The sequence below is a fragment of the Symphalangus syndactylus genome, chromosome 23 (assembly GCF_028878055.3).
Source record: "Symphalangus syndactylus isolate Jambi chromosome 23, NHGRI_mSymSyn1-v2.1_pri, whole genome shotgun sequence".
NCBI classification, from domain to species: domain Eukaryota; kingdom Metazoa; phylum Chordata; class Mammalia; order Primates; family Hylobatidae; genus Symphalangus; species Symphalangus syndactylus.
In genome coordinates this window covers 37,549,302-37,573,415 of record NC_072445.2, presented here as the reverse complement: position 1 = coordinate 37,573,415, position 24,114 = coordinate 37,549,302, and the positions used below count along the sequence as shown (strand labels likewise).

Sequence of the window (24,114 nt, the reverse complement as noted above, 5' to 3'; positions counted from 1 at the left end):
GCCTCCTGATAAGCTGGGACCACAGGTGCTCACCACCACACCTGGCTAATTTTTAAATTTTTGGCAGAGATGGGGTCTCACTATGTTGCCCAGGCTTGTCTTGAACTCCTGGGCTCAAGTGAGTCTCCCGCCTCGGGATTACAGGCCTCAGCCACCGCACCTGGCCACATTCTCCCATTTAAACCTAACGTCGACCCAGGTAGGGAGATATCTGTCGAAATGCCCACTTTACAAGGAAAACAGACGCAGGTCCTTGGGCAGGGTTTATCTAGCAGTAGCTGGAGGTCCCAGCTTGGTTAGGCTGAGGTTTGAGGATTGGGGTGGGATTCGGAGGGAGGATGGGGCTCTGCAGAACTGCCCAGCCCTCTGGAAGCCTCCTCAGGGGCTTTCTGTGGAGCAGGGCTGAGGCTGATGACCCTCTGGGAGGAGTGAGAGGAGAAGGGAGGAAGGAGGAGTGGGGGAGCAGGGTGCAGCTGAAGGTTCTAACAGTGCTACAAATCTGGTCTTCACATGGCAGCCAGGGAGCACTTTTTAAAACGTAAGTCTAACTATGTCACTTGCTTAAAACTCTCCAAGGCTATCTACTGCACCTGGAGTAAAAGTCCTCCTCTGTCTCAGAGCCCACAGACCCTGCTGACCCAACCCTGCCACACCTTCCTCTCCCCTCTGAGCAACCCCCTTGCTCCTCAGATGGGCCAAAAACGTTCCTGCTTCAGGGCCTTTGCACTGGCTGTGCCTGCCACCCAAAACACCACCCAGCCACCTGGCTGCCTTCCTCACTCACCTGGGTCTGTGTTCCAAAATCCCCTCCCCAGGTCTTCCCTGACTGCCTTGTGTACAAGAGCCCTCCTTCACCTCTCTAGCCCCTGGCCCTGGGCAGGTCCCCTCCACAGCACCTGTCCCCACTCATGTAAGTGATTACACCATGTCTCCTGTTTTTCTCCCCACTCCAGAAGGTCAGCTCCATGTGGGCAAGGACGGTATACGTTTGGCTCACTCTGCTGCATTCTCAGCCCAACCCAACATCTGCTCCTAAAAGATGCTCACCAGCTATTTGGTGGATATATGAACCAATGGATGTCACTATGCATAAGGCCATCATCCAGGCCACCATCACCTCCAGGCTGAACTGTTCCATCCGTCTCCTCATCACTCTCTCAGCTTCAGGCCTTGCCCTGCAACCAACCCTCCAGTCCACACCCAAAGGAATACTTCTAACTCCCAAAACCATCCTGCAGGATCAAGTCCACCTTCTTGACCTAAGCCCCCCAATTTCCTCCAGCCCCTCTCCACTCACCCCTGCCCAACCCTCCTGCACGCCACATCCCTGTCACAGACAGGCCCAAGGTCCCACCTGTGCCCACCCTCTGCCCTGAGGACACTGCCCGGCTCCACCTCTGACAAGGGCTGCCCCATGCATGCCTTGTCAGAACTGCCCTCGCCCTCCTCTGAGCCCCTAGACCCTCACCTGTACCCCCTCACAGCCCTCCCATACCCCAATTTGAGCTGTGGCAAATCACATGCCCGTCACACCTCCCCATCCAGGAAGGACCCAGATTTATTCACTTGGCAATCCTGCCCATCCCCACCACCTGCTCCAGTATCTTGCACAAACTTGGAGCTCCACACATGTTTGCTGAATCAAATGGAATCCATTCAAAACACAGCCCAGGAAGCATGTCCATTATGAGGAGCCTTTCCTCCAGGTCGCCAGCATCTCAGGCTGGTCTGAGGACAAACGGACCTTTAAGTGCCACTAATCACTGCACCCAGGAGCAGTTGTCCTCAGATTCTGCTAACCTCTCCTCAGGGGTTGCCTGGGTGCAAAGAGATTCACCAGGGTTGAGAGGTGGTCAGGGCCCTGCCTAAACGGCAATGCGCTGCCTCTGGGCCAGCCACCAGCCAGAACAGCAGCTCCTGGCCCACTCCACAGCTTGCATGTGTGCGTGCGTGCTTGTGTGCGTGTGTGTGTGTGTGCATGCGTGTGGCCACCCCCATGGGTGAAGACAGCAGGCACAACACAGCCACTGCTGAATTATTTATTCCCTACATTGTTAGCGCAGTAGAGAGAGCAACCCGTGTCTCCAGGCTTCAATTAAAATATCACAGCACCCGCACCGTCTGCCCGGCCACATGCCCAACTCCCACCAAAACTGGCAGGAGCGCACCCCCTGGGAAGCATAACCACTCCCAAGCCCAAATTGCTGCCCCTTCCCCTGCTCCCAGCCACGAGGTCCTGGTTCGGGACCTTGGACAGCAGCCTCCAGGAGTCTGCCCCAAGACACTCGGCAAACCTTTCAGGCCTCTAAAAGACCATTTAGTAAATCGATGCTCTGAAAGAGCCTTTCTAGCTTCCCAAAGGGGCCCTGGGACAAGCCTTGCTGGGTTTTGGGCCTAACTCCAATCCTCTGTCTGCTCCCAGCCCTCCCTAAATAACTGTACAGTGCGAGGCTGGAGGAGGAGTTCAAGGTTCTCACCCCAGCTCTTCAGGCTCCAGGAGGAACTGCGGACACATCACACCTCCCTGGGCTCCATTTGTTATCACTCAGAGAATGCAAATGACAGTGGCCAGACTGTGACCTCCATGGACGGTCAATCAATAGAAAGGGACTTTGAAAAGGTAAAAATGAGGTACCGATGTTGGCCGCAGCAGAAGAGGGCTTTAATTATATACAAGTGGGTTTTCTGCAGCCTCACCACCCCTATCCAACCTGGAAATCCCTGATTCTGGGGCACAGACTCAGAATGAAGAAAGAGCCGACGGATCCTTCAGGAGTTGGCTGGGTCACAAACTAACTGGGTCACCCACAAGATTTAATTCAACAACCCCCGGACTAGAATATGAGGCCGAGTGAAATCAAAGTGGGCGAGCTGAAAAAGAGCAAGAAATTCCAAACACATGCCGCCTAGAACTGCAGAATGAGCACCGGCTTCAGGGACAGGCAGCGCTGTAGGCCTCCCTCCACTGCTTTCTGAGCAAGCCTCAGTTTCCTCTCCTGTAAAATGGGGCCAGTGATACTGACTTCCTAGCCGGTGACTCGTACAAGATAACCTGTGTAAAACACCTAGAACATGCCAGGCACATAAATCCAACCATTCATTTTATTAAGCACCTACTATGTTCCAGGCACTGGAGATCAGAGCAGGGAAGAAGAGAAACACAACCGTGCCTGGTAGAGCTGACACCCCAGTGACCAGGGTTATTCTCTTCAGGACAGCGGAAGAGGGGGCATTGGAGATGGGCCTCAAAACAAATGTGGAATTACCAAAGCAAAGAAAGGTGGCAAGAAGGTACAGTCTCTTTGGGAAAATGATTGGCAGTGTCTCCTAAAGCTAATCATTCATGCAACCTATGAGCCAACAATTCCACTTAAAATATGTATATGAGAAACGAGCGTTTACATCCACTAAAAGACATGTACACAAATGTTAAGAGCGGCTCTATTCATAATAGCCAAACACTGGATTCAGCCCAAATGTCCAGTGGCAGCAGAAAGGGTAAATAAATTATGAATTACCCAAACAATGATACAATGAAAGAGTACACAGCAATAGAAGCGAGCAGACCACCAACAGACCCAACCCCAGGGGGTTCTCACAGACAATGTGAGCAAAAGAAGCTGGACGTAAAAACTTCGCTGCACGATTCTGTTACGTGAGGCTCAAAACCAGGCAACACCAGTCTACACAGTTAGAAATCAGGCTATTGATTATCCTTGGGGAGGAGAGAATATTAACTAGGAGGGGCTCAAGGGAGCTTTCCAGGGCACTGAGAATGTTCTCTATCTGATACCGGCATATGCATTTATAAAAGTTCAAAGAGTCATACACCTGAAATTTGTGTATCTTACAGTGTATAAGTTGTACCTCCAATTTAAAGAAAAATGTAAAGGAATGAAAAGGCAGACAGAGCATTCTTCGGGGCAGGTGGACCATCAGAAGCAGAGGCCCAGCAGATGGGAAGCTGGGGAGATTTAGAGACTGGCCTCGGGGGAAATGGAACTGAAAATGGCAGGGCCGGAGGGAGGGAACAAAGATGAGGTGGGCGAGACAGGCTGGGCCAGCCCAAAAGGGCTTCCAAGGCCATGCCAACCTGGGAGCCTCAGGGGTATCTGCCTCCTTCTCCCAGGCCCCCCTGCCACGAACCCCACCTGCCCGTGGTGAAGGAAGGTCATCCCTCCCTGCTAACCTGGCTCCCTGCCCACCCACTACCTCAGCTGCCACACTGGATTTAAATCCCTGAGTTGAATTTCGGGGTTTAGGGGGCTTTCATCCTGAGCAAGCATGAAGTGAAGCCATAGTCCTTGGCTCCCATGCCTGCAGTTCATCCGGCATGTCTCTCCAGGACCCTGAGTATCACCTGGGACACCTGGCTGCCTCCTATACTCCACCTGCCACATCCACCTCCTCACCTGCCCCCATGGGGAGCTCACCTGAGCACCTGTCTTTCCCATGATAACTGCTCCAATTAGGTAGGGCCTCCCACCTCCTGCTCCTCACCACCCAGCACCCAAGGCTGCACCGTCGCATCTCCTCATGGAGAGAGAGGCCACTGGAAATGCATAGATGCAGCCAGGTAAGCAGCCCCAAGATCTCACATCCAACCAGCCACTAGCGAGACGCAGTACACGAAAGATGCGAGGGCCCCTTGGGTGATGACCTAGCCATTGAATGCCAGGCTTCAAAGACTAATCAAGGATATTGGAACATGCTCACCACGGTAGTCTAGTGGGCAAAAGCTGGCTACAGAACCATATAGATGTTGTGATCTCAATTTGGTAAATTACACAGAAAAAGGGCTGGAAGGAAATATACACATGTATCAAGGTTGCCATCCTGGATAGCAGAATGAATGAGCAATTTCAAATTGCTTCTTCCTGCTTTTCTGTTTTCTTCCAAATCTGTGACAAGCATGCTGGCTTTTATAACCACCACAACAGGAAGGGGCTAAGGGACATCGAGCCACACTCACACTGGGACCCAAGGCTGCCTGTTCCGTGCTTAATGGGATAGAGCAAGGGCTGACCTGATTCCAGCCTGCAAAGCACCCATAGGCTCCTGCGCTAAGAGCTGCTGGACTAGGAGGACACACTCATGACTTCCAGGTGTGGGCAGGGGCAGGGCACTGTGCTGGGGGGCTGGGACCCTGATTCGAAGCCCAGCTCTGATTCTAACTGGCTGAGGTGGCCCCCCACACATTAACTTCTCTGGGCCTCAGTTTCCTCATCTGTAAAAAAGCCGTCCTGACCGTGTTGTAGGACTCTTGTGTGGAATGATCAAGAAGTGACTGCGAAAGCCTGTAAATTGTGAACTATTGGGATTTATCCCTGAGTTCCCTATTACCGTTCTCCACCAGGCCCTGTGTCCCATTGGAGTTTCTAAGAAATGCCCAGAAGCCGCCTACAGCAGGCATCTGAGAGTCCTGAAAACTGTGGGCCATCCTCACATGCTAATTCCCAAGGTGCACATAAAATATGCATTTTTTAATTGAACTGGAAAGCAAACAAAAGCAAAGGAAAAACCCACCTCCTTGTTCAACAGCAAAATTGAGGGCCTGTCGCAGATCTTCAGTAAACATTTACCAAATGAATACAACTGTACAAACTGGAACCAAACCCACTAACTTAATCTCTCATGAAGATTAAAATGTTCATGGTTGAATCAGGTACTCGCTGCTAACTTCCAGTGGGTTCTCTGCCTCATTTCTTTTAGGAGCAGAGATTTGTTTTCCTATATTGACACCTCTCTGTTAAAACAAATAAAAATATGTGATTCATCCCTCTAGATTCTGTGGAGATCCACAAAAGAAACAGGTAACGAGGCCGAGCACAGTGGCTCACGCCTGTAATCCCAGCACTTCAGGAGGCCAAGGCGGGTGGATCACCTGAGGTCAGGAGTTCAAGACTAGCCTGGTCAACATGGCAAAACCCCATCTCTACTAAAAATACAAAAATTAGCCAGGCATGGTGGCGGTCGCCTGTAATCCCAGTTACTCGGGAGGCTGAGGCAGGAGGATTGTTTGAAACCAGGAGGCGAAGGTTGCAGTGAGCTGAGATCATGCCACTGCACTCCAGCCTGGGCAACAGAGAGAGACTCCAAGAAAGAAAGAAGGAAAGGAAGAAAGGAAGAAGGGAAGAAAGAAAGAAAGAAAGAAAGAAAGAAAGAAAGAAAGAAAGAAAGAAAGAAAGAAAGGGCGGGAGGGAGTGAGTGATGAAGTCCCTGACCTGCTACATGAGGCCAGGTCGGGATCGGCCACAGGGCCTCCTTCTGGGCATGTCCTGCAGAGGTGGAGGTGCCACAGGACACCACGGCACCAGCCCTGCCCCTCTCTGGCAGAAGGGCAATGCAGCCACGTACAGGGAAATTGCAAACACACCTGCCCTTTGACCCAGCCCTCTGTGGGAAGAAGTCTGTCCTGCAGAGATGTGCAAAGTGGCCCATGCAGAGACTTCCACCGCAGCTCTGCCGGAGCCTAGATTGGAAACCACCTAATGTCCATCATCAGGAGACCAGAAGCAGGGGCACTATGCAGCCACACAAAGAAAAAGGGATCACGAGGTCAGGAGATCGAAACCATCCTGGCTAACACAGTGAAACCCCGTCTCTACTAAAAATGCAAAAAATTAGCCGGGCAAGATGGCGGGCGCCTGTAGTCCCAGCTACTCGGGAGGCTGAGGCAGGAGAATGGCGTGAACCCGGGGGGGCGGAGCCTGCAGTGAGCCGAGATCGCGCCACTGCACTCCAGCCTGGGCGACAGCGAGACTCTGTCTCAAAAAAAAAAAAAAAAAAAAAAAAGGTCCTTACGCACTGACAAAGCGTGTCCCTGGGAATGCTGCAAGATGACCCGGCAGGTGCTGCAGCTTTGCGGGGGCGTAGAGGGGGCAGAATGCGGGGGCCATATATGTGCATTTAATCCCCTTCCTACCCAAGGCCTGCGGTGAGGATGTCCAGAGAACCCAGCCTCTAGAGGCAACACGCACCCCAGCCAGTGCGCAGGCCTGAGGTTCTCTGGAAGGGTGCGCGGGGAATAATGGCTGCCTCCAGGGCCAGGCTGGGGTTGGAGTGTGTCTCTTGGTACCTTGAAGACTGAACCATTGGAATGTATGATGCATTCAGACAGTAATACCAGAACTTGAAAGAATGACCAAAGATTTTGCATCTGTGGGGTTGGGGGGTAAGCCAGGCCTGGGGAACCCAGACTCCTCCAAGGCCACTGAATAGAGGCTCATTCAGGAGAGAGAGAAATCCATCTTTGAAGGAGACCCTCAGGCACCCCTTCGCAGCACGCACACTCTTTCCCTCTACTCTTTCCCTCCACGAGGCCTCAGCACAGGGCCTGGGGCTCCCTGGCCCGGGGCTGGGAGGTGAGGGAGGGAGTCCTGGCCCAGGCTGATCAGCCAGGCCCTGTGGGGGTGAGGGAGGGAAGGAAGGCAGGTGAGGGCTCCTGGCTTCCCCTTCTTTCCCCCTGTTGGGTTTGTTGTACTTTCCTAATTGATTTTGTGTCTGTGTCCCTGGGATACGTAGGACCATCTTAGAAAACCACTTAAGGAATTTAAAATAATCAAAGTACTTATAAGGCACTTAACATTTCCTCTCACTTCAGGCTTCTCGAAAACCTCCTTCCAGCTGCAACCAGAGACCCGGCTGTCAGGAGCTACCAATTCGGGCAGGAAGACACGTTTGTCATGTCCCCAGCTCCTGCCACATCACCCCCTCAGCCCCAGCAGCCTCCCAGGAGCAGGACAGCCAACCTCCCCACACGAGCACATCATGCCCTCTCTCAGGGCGTGCCACCACACCTGGCCAAATTTTTTTGTATTTTTAATAGAGACAGGGTTTCACTGTGTTAGCCAGGGTGGTCTCGATCTCCTGACCTCATGATCTGCCCACCTCTGCCTCCCAAAGTGCTGGGATTACAGGCATGAGCCACTGCACCCAGCCTGCAAAGTTTTCTTTCTTAAACAATTTTGAAACTGTTACTGGAAGATATCAATATGTGGCCAGGTCTTGGGTACAGGGTAATTCATTATATTATCCTCTATAATTTTCCATATGTTTTAAATCATTTATTAAGATATATGCACACCTTGGTGAAAGAGAGAAAGCCCTTCATGACGGACCCACACTGAACATGCCACTCATTTTCAGTAAAGTAAAAGGCGGCGTGGTGAGAGCTGAGCACACTCCACTTCCTGCTGAAGTCTCCTCTCAGAACAGACCCGACCCCGGAAACCGCGCACCCTCACACACCGCCCCCCAGTCCTAAGCCTCACACTCCTTCCCTGGCTAGGGTCTCCCAGCTGGAATTCATTCCCTGGGATTAAGGGTTGTTCTCTTTCAGCTGCTCTGCTGTGGGGATCTCACTGGGCTGCCTGACAGCTTCCAGAGCCTGAGCTGGGACGGAGGGAGGAGACTGCACTGAACATAAACACCACCCTCTCCAGGGCCCTGACGGAGGTTAATGCTGCCCATCCTCCCCTCAGCCACAGCCCCAGGGACAGAGAACGAGGCAAGTGCTACCTCTGTCCGCTCCCATTAGGGCCCCGCTCTACCCAGCCAGAGCTCCCCCTCCAGGAGATTTCAACTCTGATGAGTTTTCAATCCCTCTTCCGCCCTGGAGCTGGCTGGAGACCAGGACCAGGCAGCGCCTTCGAGGCAGATCCCTGCTCAGGGCACCTGTGCTGGGCCAGGGGCAGGGCTGAGCACAGCATCCCTCCTCCTGGGGCACCACCTCTTAGCAGACCCCAGGGAGAAACTGCAGCCTAGAGACAAATGAGGTCCAGGAATAATGGAATGAGAGGAGGGACAGGAAGGAGAATCCAGCCTTCTCCTCACACATAGGCCCACTTTACAACAGCTCCTGTTTCCTGAGTGCCTACAATGTGCCAGGCACTGAGCTAATCACTTTGTGCTGTTCCAGCAGCCACCCTACCCACAGCCACCCTACCCACAGGCACCCTACCCACAGCCACCCTACCCACAGCCACCCTACCCACAGGCACCCTACCCACAGCCACCCTACCCACAGGCACCCTACCCACAGCCACCCTACCCACAGCCACCCTACCCACAGGCACCCTACCCACAGCCACCCTACCCACAGCCACCCTACCCACAGGCACCCTACCCACAGCCACCCTACCCACAGCCACCCTACCCACAGGCAAGGAGAGCATGGCCCTAAGCAGTGCCAAAACTTGTGGTGGGATTGAGGGACACCCTGAGTCGGAGGGAGGGGTCTGGTGGGGTGGGTGCCCACCAGGAAGTGCTCAGTACTGAGATGCCTGAGGCCGTATCAAGGTATGAGGCAGCCGGGCAAGCAGGCGGGCAGCCAAGTAGGAGAGAGGCTGGGATGTGTCCCACAGGGAACAGGTGGGCTTGACAGCCATTCTGCCTCCAGCCCTTAACCACAGGCCACCAAGGCTGAGGCTGTCCCACACCACCCAAACAGAGAGGGAGCCCCAACACTCTCTCTCTGTGCTTGGGTGGTGTGGGACAACGAGGAGTCCAACAGGCACCAGAGGGAAGAAAGAGATGGGGTGGAGGACATGAGAGGGGAACAGAAAGCCACAGTCAGACAGAAGGAGGCAGGAAGCTGGGGATAGACAGACAGGGAAAGAGGGGACAAAACTGTGTTCCGGCTCCCCTCCCCGCAACAGAGCTGCGGGCCACCACTCTCCACATGGAACCAAGCACATAGGCCGGCCCTGCCTCTCCTCACTGCCCCCAGCCCAGGCCTCGAGTGAGTGGCAAGCATAAAGGTCAACTGGAATATAAAGCAGAATTTGCCTTCCTTTCATTTCCAACATGTCTGGGTCATAAAAATGCTAGTTGAGAAAGTTGGGAGAAAAATGAAGGCACATGGTTCATTCAGCGGTGGGCGGGGGATGGGGGGGCAGCTAACCCTGCAGACTAAGGGGGGTCCACCCCTGCTGCAGGCATCATCCTGTCCCTCAGTTCCACACCCAGGCCCCGGGCTGGCGGCTTCCCCGGTTTTTCTGTCTGTCTGTCTGTCTGTCTGTCTGTCTGTCTGTCTCTGGGCCAGGCACTGGAAATTGGGGGGATGACCAAGAGCGGTTCAGCCCAATCCTGCCCTCAAGGAGCTCAGGAACTGTAGGGAGAGACACAATTCCCGCAAGAGCCCCCACATGCCCTGGGAAGGTCAGTTAAGTCCTGCTGGATTCGAGTCAGTCTGACTGCCCACAAGGCAGCAAGAAGGGCATTCCAGAAGGACACGGCCTGAGCAGGGCCAGGAGGCAGGTCATGGAAAGCACAGAGCATGACTGGGTGAGGAGGAGCGGGGTCACCTCAGAGCCTGCCTGATCCTGTGCTCTCATTTACAGAGAGGGCAGCCACGCTACCCAAGGTCACACAGCGAGTCGGCAGCAGAGGCAGGCCTCAAAAGCAGGACCTGGGCCACAGGTTGCTTCACTGGCACCTTGCATAGAGAGCCAGAGATCACCCCAGCGCCCGCAGCAGGGCCACCCAACAGTGTGAAGGGCCAGAGGACCCCAGGTCAATAAGTCCCCATGTAAGGATGCTCTGGCACACCTACCAGAGTCATCCTGTGCCTCAATGCGGTGATGTGCCCCTCCCCATCACCATGCTCCCCACCCTTCGTGACTCAGGCCACACCCCTCAAAGGCCCCGTGGATGCTCCTTCGGCAGGAGATGAGGACAAACATGACCAGGCCCTGTGTGAGCCCGCCACACTACCAGCTCCCACTGCAATTTTCACCTGCACTCGGAAAGGTGCACGTGATTCTGCCCACTTCCCAGCTGAGATGAGCGAGGTCCAGGAGGGTCAGACTTCTGGAGCCAGGATCTGCACCAACTACCAAGTGCCGCCTCCAGAGCTGGTACTCTGTTCCACACTCCACGGTCTACGCGCCAGGCACTGCCCTGGCCCTTGCTGTGCACGCATTTCATCCTCACAGCGCCTATGAAGTGGGTGCTGCAGGCATCCCCATTTTACACACAAGGAAACAGGGGCACAGAGAGGCTTTCCCAGGCAACAAATGGCAGAGCAGGAGTATGAACCCAGGCCAGCTGGCCCCAGGGTCCATGCGGCAGCCACCACATTACTGCCCCTCGGGGATCCCCATCTGGCTGGCCCTTCCTCTCTCTGGTCTCCAGCACCCAACTCTGTCCATCCTCAGGCTGGGGGGTGGGGGGAGTAATGGGGTGGGGTCTGAAGAGGCCCAGGAAGGCCCGAGTGGGCAAAAGCCATCAGGGTGGGAGCCCAGGGGAAGAATGAGCCTCTCACACGGAGCTCTCACCTCCATGGCTTCACAAGGGCTACTCAGAGACCACCTACCCACCTTATAGGTGAGGAAACAGGGGTCCCGAGAGACCTGGTGACTTGTCCTCCCACGACACCCTCTGCAGCAAGAAGGATCAGGAGGGGTTTGGAGGCCTTCTCCCTGATCCCCAGACTGTCTCGGACCCACATCTCAAGCTCCCTGCTCAGATCAACTGCCAAGCAGAGTCCTGCCCACGGGGTCTCTGCACGTGTTACTGCCTCTGCCTAGAACACTCTTCCTCACAGCCACAGGGCGGCCCCTCCACTCCGTCCAGGTTCTGCACAAAAGTCCGCTCTGCAACAAGGCCTCCCCACCAACCCTGCCTAGACTGACATTCCCTCCCGTGAGGCTCTCCAGCCACTCCTTGCTTTGTGACTCTGCGGGGCACTGCTCCCCTGACGATGCGCACTACATGCTTTGTCTTCCCACTGCCTGCCTTCTCCCTCCAGTGGGGAAGCCCACCAGGGCAGGGCTCACCCGAGTGCTTCCTGCATGATAAAGTTCACTTCGAGGGGTGGTTCTCCACCTGGAATGCACCTGTCATCACTCGGGCAGCCCAGGCCCAATCTCAATTAAATCTGAATTCCTGAGGTGGGCCAGGGTATGAGGCTTCTCTAAACTCCCCAAGTGATTCCAATGTGCAGCTGAGACAGACCACTGCTCTAGCAGTGCCAGGCATGGAGGAGATGGCCAGTAGGTTCAGTAAATGAACAAATAAATGCATGACTCTTTACAGATGGACAAAGTGAGTTCCAGATGGGAGAGAGGAAGCCAGAAGCCAGCATTCATGAACTTGAGGACCCCCCCTAGACTCAGCCTCCACCTCAGCCCTTCCATAATGCCACGCATCACATCCAGAGGCCCCATCAGCTCCTACCTGGGCTCCAGGAGCCCGTGGGGCCTTCCTCCAAAGCCTCTCTAGGAGGTCTTCCCAGAGGCCCCCAAAGGCCTCCACGCTTACCCTTTTTTTTTTTTTTTTGAGACAGAGTCTCGCTCTGTCGCCCAGGTTGGAGTGCGGTGGCGCTATCTCTGCTCACTGCAAGCACCACCTCCCGGGTTCACGCCATTCTCCTGCCTCAGCCTCCCGAGTAGCTGGGACTACAGGTGCCCACCACCACAGCCGGCTAATTTTTTTGTATTTTTAGTAGAGATGGGGTTTCACCGTGTTCGCCAGGATGGTCTCGATTTCCTGACCTCGTGATCTGCCCGCCTCAGCCTCCCAAAGCACGCGTACCTTTTACCTCTGCAGGAATGAGCCTGTTTGCTCATCCAGTCACCGCATGCTAAAGGTGACCCCTGCCTGCCTCCACTCCAAACCCCCCATACCTCAGGGTTCCCCTCGGAGGAAGCAGGCTTGAGAGGACTGCAGGGTGAGTGGGACTCTCCCTGGAGAAGAAAACCAAGGACTCGAGGCTCTGGGTCAGTGGCCAGCTGAGGCTACTAGGTGTCCAGAAAAAGACCCTGGGCACAGAGTCTTATTGGCCCGCTGGGGATCCAGGAATCCAATGCTCCCTGAACCCCCCACCATGATTGTGACAAGCTGCTAGGCTTGAAAGCCACTAGAGCAAAGCAACTTCTACCCTACTGGCCCCAATCCACAGGGAAGGGTCTGCCCAAGGACACACAGAGGATTGGCTGCCAGTAGCTAGGGGGGCTCTGAGCCTCCCCTCAGGGCTCCTGGGGCTGCCCAATGCCAGGGTTCCCCTCCTTCCACGTCCCTTCCCCTCTCTATTCAGGCTCAGGCCTGGCTCTGGTCTGGAAGTTCCCCTTCCCAGGCTCTCACCACAGTGGGGGTTTGGGGGAAAGAGAGACTATCTCAGCAGGGGGCTTCTCTGCCCTCCCCTCAGGAGAACTGCCCCTGACAGTCACCCTCAGCAAGACCTACTTCGGACAACCCTTTCTCTCCTTCCCCAGCACCTCACGAGCACTCCAGCATCTATCGAATCCTATTCTGTATCCCTAGCCTCCCCTGAGCACCTCCTGAGGGCTTTGGGTACATTATCGCTTCTGCCAGCTGGGTATCATCACACCCATTTCACAGGCGAGTAAACTGAGGCTTGTAGAGGCCATGCAGTAAGCAAGCATCAAGCCAGGTCTCAAACCCACCCCTAGTTGGTGGTCAAGAAGCAGGAGAGCAGAGTGGTGAAAAAAGGCAGATTTAGGGCCAGATGGCCTGGGCTCAAATCCAGGCTCCACCACTTACTAGCTGTGTGACCTTGAACAAGTTGCTTAGCTTCTCTGTGCCTTAGTTCTCAGTTCTGCAAAACAGGGATAACAACTGTGTACCTGCCCCTGGGGTTGCTGTGAGGGTTAGGACCAGCCTGGCACAGGGTAAGTGCTATGTAAATGTTCTAATTATTTCACCTCAGTCACCTTTTAGAGAGGGTCCCTCATTCACCCCCCACCCCCAACATTTACAGAGCAAGCCCTGTTGGGACAAATCTATAACGACAGCCTAAAATGGTACATGGCGATCCCCCTTAACAAGGAGCAAAGCCTTAGGTGAAAGGAAATCCCTGAGTCAGTGGGGACCTGGAGAAGTTGTTTTGAGGGTAAGAAACATATCCAGCTGACCCTGGATGCCACCAGTAGTGGGCACTAGTGGGCACTGGCCTGACCCAATGGTAAGGTAGTTCCAGCCACACCCATCCCCACAGCCAGGAGCTCGCAGGGAGCTCCCAAGACTTCAGCTCCCAAGACCAGCCCAGCTGTTGCTGCAGACATGGGGGCTGCAGAGGTCTCCCTCCCATTCCCCATCCCTCCATGAGTCCATTTGGTGAGGGCTTCCTGAGGGCCACTGTGGGCCCACGTCAGCTGGGAGTTCTATGGGTGGGGCGTAGAGCCTAGCGGGGGCCAGCTCTGTCTCTGTCTCCTCTACTCAGTTCTGTGCTTGTAGCCTGACAGCAGCCCTAGACAAGACATAAGTGAATCGGCATGACTGTGTTCCCATAAAGCTTTATTTATGGACACAGAAATTTGAGTTTCATATAATTTTCCTGTATCATGACATTATTTTTCTTTTTGTTTTTCAACCCTTTAAAACATAAAGGCCTTTTTTAGCTCATGAACTGTACAAAACCGGGCCGTATTTGGCTCCTAGTCTATTGTTTGCTAACCTCTGGGCTAGAGGGGAAGTCAATAGCAAAAAGGAAAACAAATGTGTACATGGCTGCAACTGTGATGAGCACCATCAAGGAAAAGAACAGGGAAACAGACAGAATAGCCAGGGGCCAGGGAGCTTCTCTGAAGAGAGGCCATTTAAGCTCAAGGCTGAATGAGAAAGATCCAGCTTCAAAGAGTGGGAAGAGAAGACTCCAGACAGCAAGGCAAGCAGGTGCAAAGGCCCTGCAGTTGGAAAATAGCATGGTGTCTTCAAGGAGCATAAAGAAAACAGTATGACTGGTGTGGGCAGTGCCCAGAGAGACAAAGGGACGTCAGGGGCACCAGGTAGCACAGGGCCTCTCAGACAGGAAAGGAGTTCACATTTTAATCTAAGAGCAACGGGAAGCCAATAAAAGGTTTAAGCAGAGGGTTGAGTGGATTCCATCTGGGTTTTAGAAAGATCTCTCCGGCTGCTGAGTGAAGGTTTGGCTGTGGAGAGGCCATTTGGAGGCAGGGAGAGGAAAGACCAGGCTTCTGTAATGGGCTGGGTAAGAGACTACGGGGGTGGAGGCCATGAGGAGTTGTCATATCCAGGACAGGTTCTGAAAGTGGAGCCTGCAGGGCGAGCTGATTAACAGAAAGACGGTGGTCAAAAATGCCTCCAGGTTCCTTGGCCTGGTCAAGATGGGCAGGCTGCAGTAGGGCAGGTGGGCTCTCTCTAGAGTTCCTCCTGGCTGTGTAGTGAAAACACATACAGACACAAAGCCACGTCCTCCACAGAACATCTTGTGGGATCTAAGCCAGTGTTCCCCCAGGGCCACACCCATAGCCCCGGCTCCAGAAGCAGCCAAGAGCCTAGGGGGCACATGCAGCCCGACATGGGACGAGGGGAGGGAACTCACACCGCCAGGCTAGGGGTGGCATACAGAGGCCACCTCTGCTCCCCCTTCCCATGCCCCACTTCGTGATAGCAAGAAATTCTCATTACCCAAAGTTAAGTTGTCTGCTCGGTCTCAACACTGAGTGCTGCGCTCGTGGCAGGAAGACGCAAGAGGCCCAGCAGATGGTGGGGAACTCTCTGGGATCAGCCTTAAAGGTCACCGTCTGTCGCTGCCTGCCCGCTCCATCCTCTTCCGCATCGGCGGAGTCCCTCATGCTGACTTAAGGCCCAGCTACAAGCTGTGCTGTGACATTTCCTGTGGGCTGACTGTGTGCCAGGCACCATGCTAGGCCTTCTTGGACCTTAACTCTTTTTTTTTTTTTTCTTTTTTTTTTTGAGACTGAGTTTCACTCTTGTTGCCCAGGCTGGGATGCAATGGTGCGATCTTGCTGAGTACAACCTCTGCCTCCCAGGTTCAAGCAATTCATCTGCCTCAGCCTCCCGAGTAGCTGGGATTACAGGTAACCGCCACCATGCCCAAGTAATTATTGTATTTTTAGTAGAGACAGGGTTTCACCATGTTGGCCAGGCTGGTTTCTAACTCCTGACCTCAAGTGATCTGCCCACCTCAGCCTCCCAAAGTGCCGGGATTACAGGCGTGAGCCACCACACCTAGCTGGACCTTAATTCTTAATCCACATGCTGTCCTATGAGGCTTGCACCATTATCATCCCTATTTTACAAATGAAGAAACTGAGGCAGAGAAGGGTTAAGCAGTTTGCCAGGGTGGTCAGACCTCAGGCTGCCTGGCTCCAGAGTCCAAATGCCTACCCCCATGCTGTGCAGCGCCCCCTTCTCCAAGCCTTAGCTTCTTCCACTGCAAAATGAATAAAAGACTCAAAAAAATTATTTCTGGATCCCCCTGAGCTCTTACAGGTACAGAATTTGGAAACTGCTTCCCTCTGGGAGTGTCTCCAGTCTGCTCTTCCTCCCCTGAACAATGACTTCTCAGGAAAAAGTTTTTTTTTGAGATGGAGTCTCACTCTGTCACCCAGGCTGGAGTGCAGTGGCGCGATCTCGGCTCACTGCAACCTCTGCCTCCCGGGTTCAAGTGATTCTCCTGCCTCAGCCTCCCGAGTGGCTGGGATTACAGGCACATGCCACCACACCTGGCTAATTTTTGTATTTTTAGTAGAGACGGGGTTTCACCATGTTGTCCAGGCTGGTCTCGAACTCCTGACCTCAGGTGATCCACCCGCCTCAGCCTCCCAATGTGCTGGGATTACAGGTGTGAGCCACTGAGCCAGCCACAGAAAGGTCTTATGGGCTCATTCACAGTATGGTGTAAATAACTGACGTGGTAAGTGGAGGTGAGGTAACTAGGGAATCAGGGATTCAAACCCAGGCCTGACTTGCTCCAGAACCTGGGCTGGGCCCAAAACAGTGCATTGTACAGGCTACAACCACTGGGCTTGGGTGCCCACCAAAAGGTATTCTTCACACCCATCAGCACCTCTGTCCTGAAAGAGTGGGACAAATTGCAAATGAAGGAAGGGGTGGGAGCAGGGAAGTTAGGGATAGAAGCTGTCAGACCTATGAATTCTGAGTCAGGCCTTCTGGTCCCCAACAGAGACCTGTTCAAGTCCCACTTCCCACTCAGCTGATTTGAGCAGGCAGTCTCCCAGGAGTCAGGCCTGGGAGAGGGGACCTGGCTTTGAGCCCTGCCCTGTCATTTTATCAGAGTTCAGCCTCCACATCTGTAGAGCAAGAGGTTGGCCCCTTCCAGCTCTGAGGCTTGTGAGTTTTGCTCACAACCTGACCCTGACTGCACTCCATTAGCATTCTCCATGCAAGAAATCACCTGAGTGCCCCCACACCCAGGGCTCCCCTCTGAGCCAAGCACCGGAAGTCCACCTCTTGCAGGAAGGAAAGCTATCATCACAGCCTCTGGTGCCAAGTTCCCAGCAGGCCACATTAACCCATCATTAGGGAAGCAGGGCAGGGGCTGCAGTGGTGCCCTTTGAAATGGACACCCGGCGGTGGGCGCAGGTCCCCTCCCCCAAGGCATCCCTCCTTCATCCTCTCCTTCCCGAGGCTCCTCCTGCTCCCAACCTCCCTCCCCAAAGTTCAATCTTTTTGCTTCTGTAAATGGCTTTTAAGTTTCTCACCCAGCCTCCCATTTCTATCAGTTTAATTATTGAGGAGGCCTCTTGTCACCAGCCTGGAACATTAAGGCCGTTAAAAGGGACCCAGGGAATGCAGGCCACAGCCGGCTGGTTTCCTCCCCACCGCCCCTCCCTTTCCTTGCCCAGCTCTGCCCCCCTGTCCTGCTTTCTTCTCCACTCCCCAGGTCTCTACCTCCCGGTCTTGCCTTGCTCTCTGTGCAGCCTGGGGGGCTCCTGACCCCTGCCCCAACCACTCCATCCTGTGTTCTGAGGAGGCACAGACCAAACTGAGACCACACCATGCTCCTCTGTGGCCAGACAAACAGGGGACACCATGAACCCCCGGGATGGTAAGGCTCTTCACCCCAGGCCCCTCACCCCACCCTGGCCCTTCCCCTTGCTGGGAGAGGTTAGCACAGCAGCTGCAACCCACTCCCCTGTCTGGGGCACTGAGAGTCTCATCTCAAAATATCTATGTTCCCAAGAACACACTTTAAGACCTAACTCTGAGTGACCATTCCTTGAGCCTTTGCCATGTACCAAGTGACAGGGCGCTCTCAGCTCCTTTGGGCCTCTCCACCTCCCTGTAAAGTAAGCACTCACTCCGCTCTGGAAAACAGGGGAAGGGATCCTCACCAATGTCACAGGTTCAAGGGCTGGACCAGGCTGTTTTACCATCTTTCTAAAAGACCCAGAGTCACTAAAGGAGTTTAATTACAAGTTTGGATAAAGAGAATACAGCAGCCTCCCTTGTGGGGTGGCCTTCCTGGAGGCTGGGGATCTGTGCCCCACTCTGCCAGGCTGACAAGGAGGAGTCCAAGGCTTGTCCCCTCTGCTGGATGGCCCAGGCTGCCTCAGCTCCCAGGCTAGGGCCAGGCGGCCTGAAGTGATGACTCATCTGGCCTGAGCCATCACTAGGCCCTGGCCTGGGACAGCCCAGCCAGCTCCTCCTCTCCTTTTGTCCGCAGTCCCCACTGTAAAACTGGGTGCGGTGGGAGGACTGAACCAGGCTACCATTCCCGAACTATCCTGCCAAAGAACTGTGAAAGATGATCAGAGTGACACAGCCTCCAGGGATTGTTCCAGCTGCCTACCGCGAGGGCAGAAATGTTTTCAAGTTTCCTGCTTCATCTTCAAACTACGTACATCCATGTTCAACCACTGATCATAAAAAAATAGAAAACAAAACCATGTACAAATTTTGCAGTCTTCATAATGCATCCATTTGTTTCAAAATTAAAATTGTGTTTTCATCCAACTCATCAAGTAAAACCAACACTCCAGGAAAAGGCCCACAGAGCATACCAGAGACATGACTGCATACGCAGGTGGGCGCACATGTGCTCTTCAGCCCCAGAGCAGCCAATGGCAAAAGTCCTGCCCCACCCAGACATGTGACAGCACAACTCTGGCCTCCTCCCTTTGCCACTCCCACCCACCAGCTTCCTCACCCCCACCCCAACACTGGGACCATCCTCTCCCTTCATCTCCACTTCTACCCGGGCCCCCAGACATGCCCCCAAGTCCTGATGCATCATGGGAAGTGGGCTAATGGCTTCCAGAAAGAGTCCCGGTGAGAGTGGTCCAGGCTCAGCTCTCCCCACCGTGCCTGGTGCAAAACAGCCTCTCTCAGTCTACTTCCTAGCCCTGGAGACTTTGGGGAGACAAAGGTCAACTCCAGAGGCCGAGAATCTGACACCAGGGTGAGGGAGGGACCAAGCAGCTTCCTCTGTGTCCCTTCCTCTTCCCTCTCCCCATTCTCTCCTCCCCTCCCTACACACACAAACACGCACAAACACACACACGCACGCACACACACACAGAGCAAACAAGGCAGGCTCCAAGAGAGAAACGGGCACATAATTATTGGTAAAATGCTTGTAATGTTTTTCTCTCTACCCGGTAGCTTTCAGTTGTTTTAGCAGCTTAGCGAAGCACTTGGCTCCAATTGAATTGCAAATCAGCAGCTCTTGCCCCAGGAAGAGAGGAAAGGAGGCGGCAAGGAGGGGGCTGGGAGGGATTCCAGAAGGAAAGGGAGAAAGGTGTGCAGGGAAGAAGGGCAGAAGGAAGGAAATCACAGAGGGAAGCTTGGTTCAGGGCCCAGGGCACCAGAAACAGAGACCGCCTACTCTCTCAGGCCTCAGTTTTCCCGTCCTCATCTGCATTCTCTGCAGGCTCAGCAGCCCCACACCCCATTCAAAAAATGAAGACACATTCTCCAACCATAATCTCGGGTGGGGCAGGAGGGCCACAGGGAGCTTCCTCAACTACCCAGAAGAAAAACATCTTTCTTGGGAATTGCAATTATATGAAAACAATGTCGAAACAAAAGTCTTGCTTTTTCTCCCTGGCAATCTCCAGCATTCATATTTCCATTCTTCTTATCTGTCTGTCTGCCTTTCTGTCTATCCACCTGCCTATCTTTTTATCTGTCTGTCTGCCTATCTCCTCCTCCCTCTGTCGTTCTCCAGAACATCCTTTTCCCTCCTGGTACAGAATTCCCCAGAGAGGAGTGGAGTTGCTCACCGAGCCTCCAGCGGCAGGTGCTGTTTCAGCACCTCGGTCAGCGCCACGAGGCTGGGTCCCGATGCCTTTCACTCTGCTTTGCCTATGCTAAGACCACAAGACAACATACTGAAACCAGGAAGAGCTGCCCCAAATTCCCAGACACTGCTCTGAGGAAAAAACTGTCCCTTGGAGTGAGGAAAAGAGGAGGAAAAGGGGGCTGGTCGGCCAGGCCTGGCACCCTGGGGTGTGGCGGGCAGAGTTTGCTGGGGGAAGAGCACATCAGGGGACCAACCAAGGCACTGACCTTGAAGAGGCGAAGGATGTTGGCCACCATGATGGAGACCGAGCTCCCTGAAGCACCGATGACACCCACCACACGTTCAGGCTTGGTGATGATGGGTGGGCCGCCACTGCCACAACGGACCTCCGTGCCATCCTTCTCGATGAGCGCCTGCACAAAGGTCAGCGACTGCTCGAGGGCATGGGTGTCCCTGGAGCAGGTGTCCAGAATGCGGGCGCCCAGCGTGATGTTGGGCAGCAGGTCCGGGTCGTTGTTGATGCGATCCAGGGCGAAGAGCATGGCCTCCAGTCGGTGGATGCCCTTTTCTTTCTTAAGTTCTCCACAGGCCTTGCCCTCTGAGCCCCGGCCGTGCACCGGGAACAGGCCTCCCAGTGTGATGTCCCCATCTATGCGGATGGAATTCATGTGAGGGTGGCCTTTGGGCTTCCCCAGGGAGGAAGGCATCCAGGGGCCGTAAAGGCTGAGGAGCAGGCAAAGGGGCAGCCGGGCCCACCACCAGCTCAAGCCTCTCTTCCCAGGCATCTCAGAAATCCCTAGAGACCCATGAACGGCAGGCCCACTCCTAGCCCTGGCAGGCCCCTGGCCCCACGGCCTGGGTGGGCATGGGCAGGGCAGCTTCAGCAGCAGGGGGACTGAGGGCAGCCAACCGTGTAACCCATGCTGCTACCCTCTCCCACCTCCTCGTCACTCGGGCCAAGCGCAGTTGCCCGCACAGTCCAGGCCCACAGACAGCAGGCAGTGGCCGGGGTTGCAGGAAGGCTCTGATCCTTGTCCCGTCCTGCAGGCCTGTTCTCAGTGGATGACTGTGGAAAGGGCAGAGTGCTCCTAGCTTGGCGTATCTTGGCATCAAGGAGAAAACAGCTCCAATTCTCTCCTACCAACCTTAGAAGGGGAAGAGAGAGAGAGAGCATATCAAACAGAAGCCCAAAGAAGACATTAGCTAGTCTCATCTCTCATCAGAAGCCTGAGAGAAGGAGATGCTAGAGGTTATCGCCGAAGACTCCATAAATCTCCTGAACTTGGTTTCCTCTCCGCCGTTGCTCGACTCTGGCTTAAATGGGAGAGTGTACGGCAGAAATTAGGTCATGTTTGAAGCTTCCTAAGGCCTGTACCCACTGCTATCAGTAGCCCGGGCATCAGAGAGCGCACTCCCCAGGAACAGCCTCAAACTGGATTGGGAGGAAGGGGGGCCTTCCTCAACACACCCACATGAAGGAGAGCAAGAAACAGGTCCTATGGGCCCAATCCCATTATAGAGATGAGGAAACTGAGGCCCAGAGCAGGAGAGCATTTTGTCTGAGTCACACAGGGAGTGTGCAGTTTAATTACAAGCTCAGATAAAGCTTGGACAATGCCTACTGCAGCCCAGCTTTCCTGCTGTCAGCTCTGGAACCCGAGATACTTTGGCTTTTCCGGGGCTCAGAGACCCAGGAACGCAAATAAGGCCCCCTCAAGAAATCATCCTGGAATGCAGTGGTGTAGGCTGGGAGCTGCTCACTCTGAAGGCCAAGGGAAGGCCAGGGAGGAGCTGAGGCTCTGGGGGTTCTGGATTTTCATCCTCAATCAGGGAGCTCAAGGTGGACCCTGCACTCTCCTGCTTCCACCCCAGCTACACAGCTACCCCAGGCAGAGTAGGGGAAACCCAGCAGCCCCTGCATGAGGAGCAGGCTTCCATTCAGCTTGCATGTCCTCCCTCCCTCCCTCTCCTGACTTTCTTCATCTCTCCGTTTCTCCACTGCTCTTTCTCCCCACCCCCACTTTCTCCCCCTGAGAGCAGGGCTCGGGTTACGGCCTGAGCTATTGCACATTATTAAGATCATCATCATTATTATTGTTGTTGTGATTAAATATTTATCTGCAAGAGTAGAGAAGAGAACACCAGCCCTTCCTCATTCTCACTGCTAATTTGGGCTAATTTCCCCCGGGGGTTACTTCCCTCACCCCAGCCTCCCCACTCAAAGCCAGCAACCACCCTCCCCACCACTTAGGAGGCCACAGGGAGAAGGGATGGAAGCTGAGTCAGGGCTTGGCTGGGGGCCGAACCCAAGGCCCCCTTCCCCAGGGGTTTGTCAAATGAAGACCAGCAAGCCACTTGTCCATTCTGTGCCTCAGTTTCCCCAAGCAGTTGGAAGAGGAGCTTGTGTTGGGATTGCGAGGCTTCCCCAGAGATGTGGTCCCTCCATCGAGACCAAGCCGTGGTCTCAGGGCCATCCCACCCCCACCTGTCATTCCCCCCACAGAGTCCCTGACTGCTCCAGTTCTGGGACAAGGGGAGGGAAGGAAGCTGCAGTGCCCCAGAGTCCAGCCTCAGCTCCTGAGCTTCTCCAGCCTTCTAGACCCTCATTTCACATTTCACCCCTTCCTCAAAATGCTCCCTTCACATTACCTCCTCAGAAACCAAGAATATGGCTACTAATTCTCCCTGGACCCATGCTGCAGGTGAACCGGTAGCCCAGAGTTATCACATAATTCTCCCAAAGTCACACAGCAAATCAAGATGCATCCAGGACTAGAAGCCACATCAGCCACACTGGGAAGCCCCAGTGAAGCTGACAGAAAGTTTCACAATACCACCCTCTCCCCTGGAGCCAGGGGCCAGGGACCTAGGACTGGGGGCCAAGGCCAGTGCTTTGGGGAAGGCTTAAGAGCCATTAAAATACAAGGCGGGGAGCTGCACCTGTATGGAGCTGTCATCATCACTCATTCCTTCCTGTGAATGAATTTACCAGATCTCTGTCCTAGATGGCTATGCATAGTGACAGGAGGTGGGGTATGAGTTGCTAATGCAAGTACCAGGTAATTCAGAAGAGAGAAACCACAAGAGCCATAGACTAATTTCATGGTCCTGCTGCAGTAGCTAGAGATAAGGCGCATCCCTGCTAGTTCTCAGGAAAATCTGTAAAATGGGTGGGTTGGAGTGAAATCCAATCTGGGGGCCATACTGCCCCTGCTGACATATTTTCAGTTGTTGCAATGATGGAGGAAAGTCAGCTACTAGCCCGTGTGCAGGCAGGGGGCAGAGATGCTAACTGGCCAGCTGTGGGTGGGAGAGCCTGCACAGTTAAACACCATCCTGTCCAAATGCCGACAGTGCCCTGTTGAGAAATCACAGCAAATGACAACCACTGTCATGTGCCAAGCACTGTTCTAAGTGCTTTACCTACATTTTCTCATGTAATCCCCACATCCCTATGAGCTTCATGGTATTTTTATCCCTATCTCACAGATGAGGAAGCCAAGGCACCAAGTGCTTAAGTGACATCTAGCCAGGGGCACAGAGCTTGTGCAGGCTGCCGGTGCCCCTGGCTGCTCCTCTGTGCTGGCCCAGAGGATCTCTCAGGACTTGCCAGTTCTAAGGTCCTGTGAGTTTATGATCAGTTTCCATGAATTTCAAACAGAGGGCTTTTTGGCATCATGACAGGCTGTGTGCCGGGGCTACAGCAGGGCAGATTCAGGCTGGGAGACCAATGCGCAGCAGCTTTTGACAGTCAGGCCCTGCTTAGGCTTCCAGATTCTTCGTGAGGGCTCACACTGGTTTCTCCTTGAGGCTGGAGCACGTCTGGGCTGAGCAGTGCGTGCGCGCGTGCACACACACACACACACACACACACGGGGAAGGACAGACGCCATGGGGGAAGAAGGCCTCCAAGAGGAGAAAGGCAAACACCCGCAGATTAGAATCAAGAGCCTGGAGCCCCAAGCTAGTCAGATCCCCTGCGAGACTTCCCTCCCACAGGACTGGGTCCCAGCCCCTGCCCACAGGTCCCTATCCACCCCTCAGTCCCACCAGGCCTGCCTTTTCTGAGCTTCTCCAGAGAGCTGGGCAAGCCACTGCCTCTTTTAGCTTCCCCTCCT

The 24,114-nt window shown here is 54.3% G+C and overlaps 1 protein-coding gene across 8 annotated transcripts in view; it reads right to left on the bottom strand.

Moving 5' to 3' along the window:
• GRM4 (glutamate metabotropic receptor 4) overlaps window positions 1-24,114 on the bottom strand; it is a 138,625-nt gene that overhangs the window by 95,777 nt on the left and 18,734 nt on the right. For 6 of the 8 annotated variants that reach the window (XM_055263504.2, XM_055263506.2, XM_055263501.2 and 3 more), the window contains exon 2: window positions 20,263-21,141. The exons of 1 other annotated variant lie outside the window; for it this stretch is intronic. In XM_055263504.2, the coding sequence (XP_055119479.1) occupies window positions 20,263-20,781 (519 nt within the window). In that variant the 5' untranslated portion in view covers window positions 20,782-21,141. Of the gene's footprint in view, window positions 1-20,262; window positions 21,142-24,114 lie in introns of those variants that run through there. One more of the 8 variants, XM_063632251.1, reaches the window with a different exon arrangement.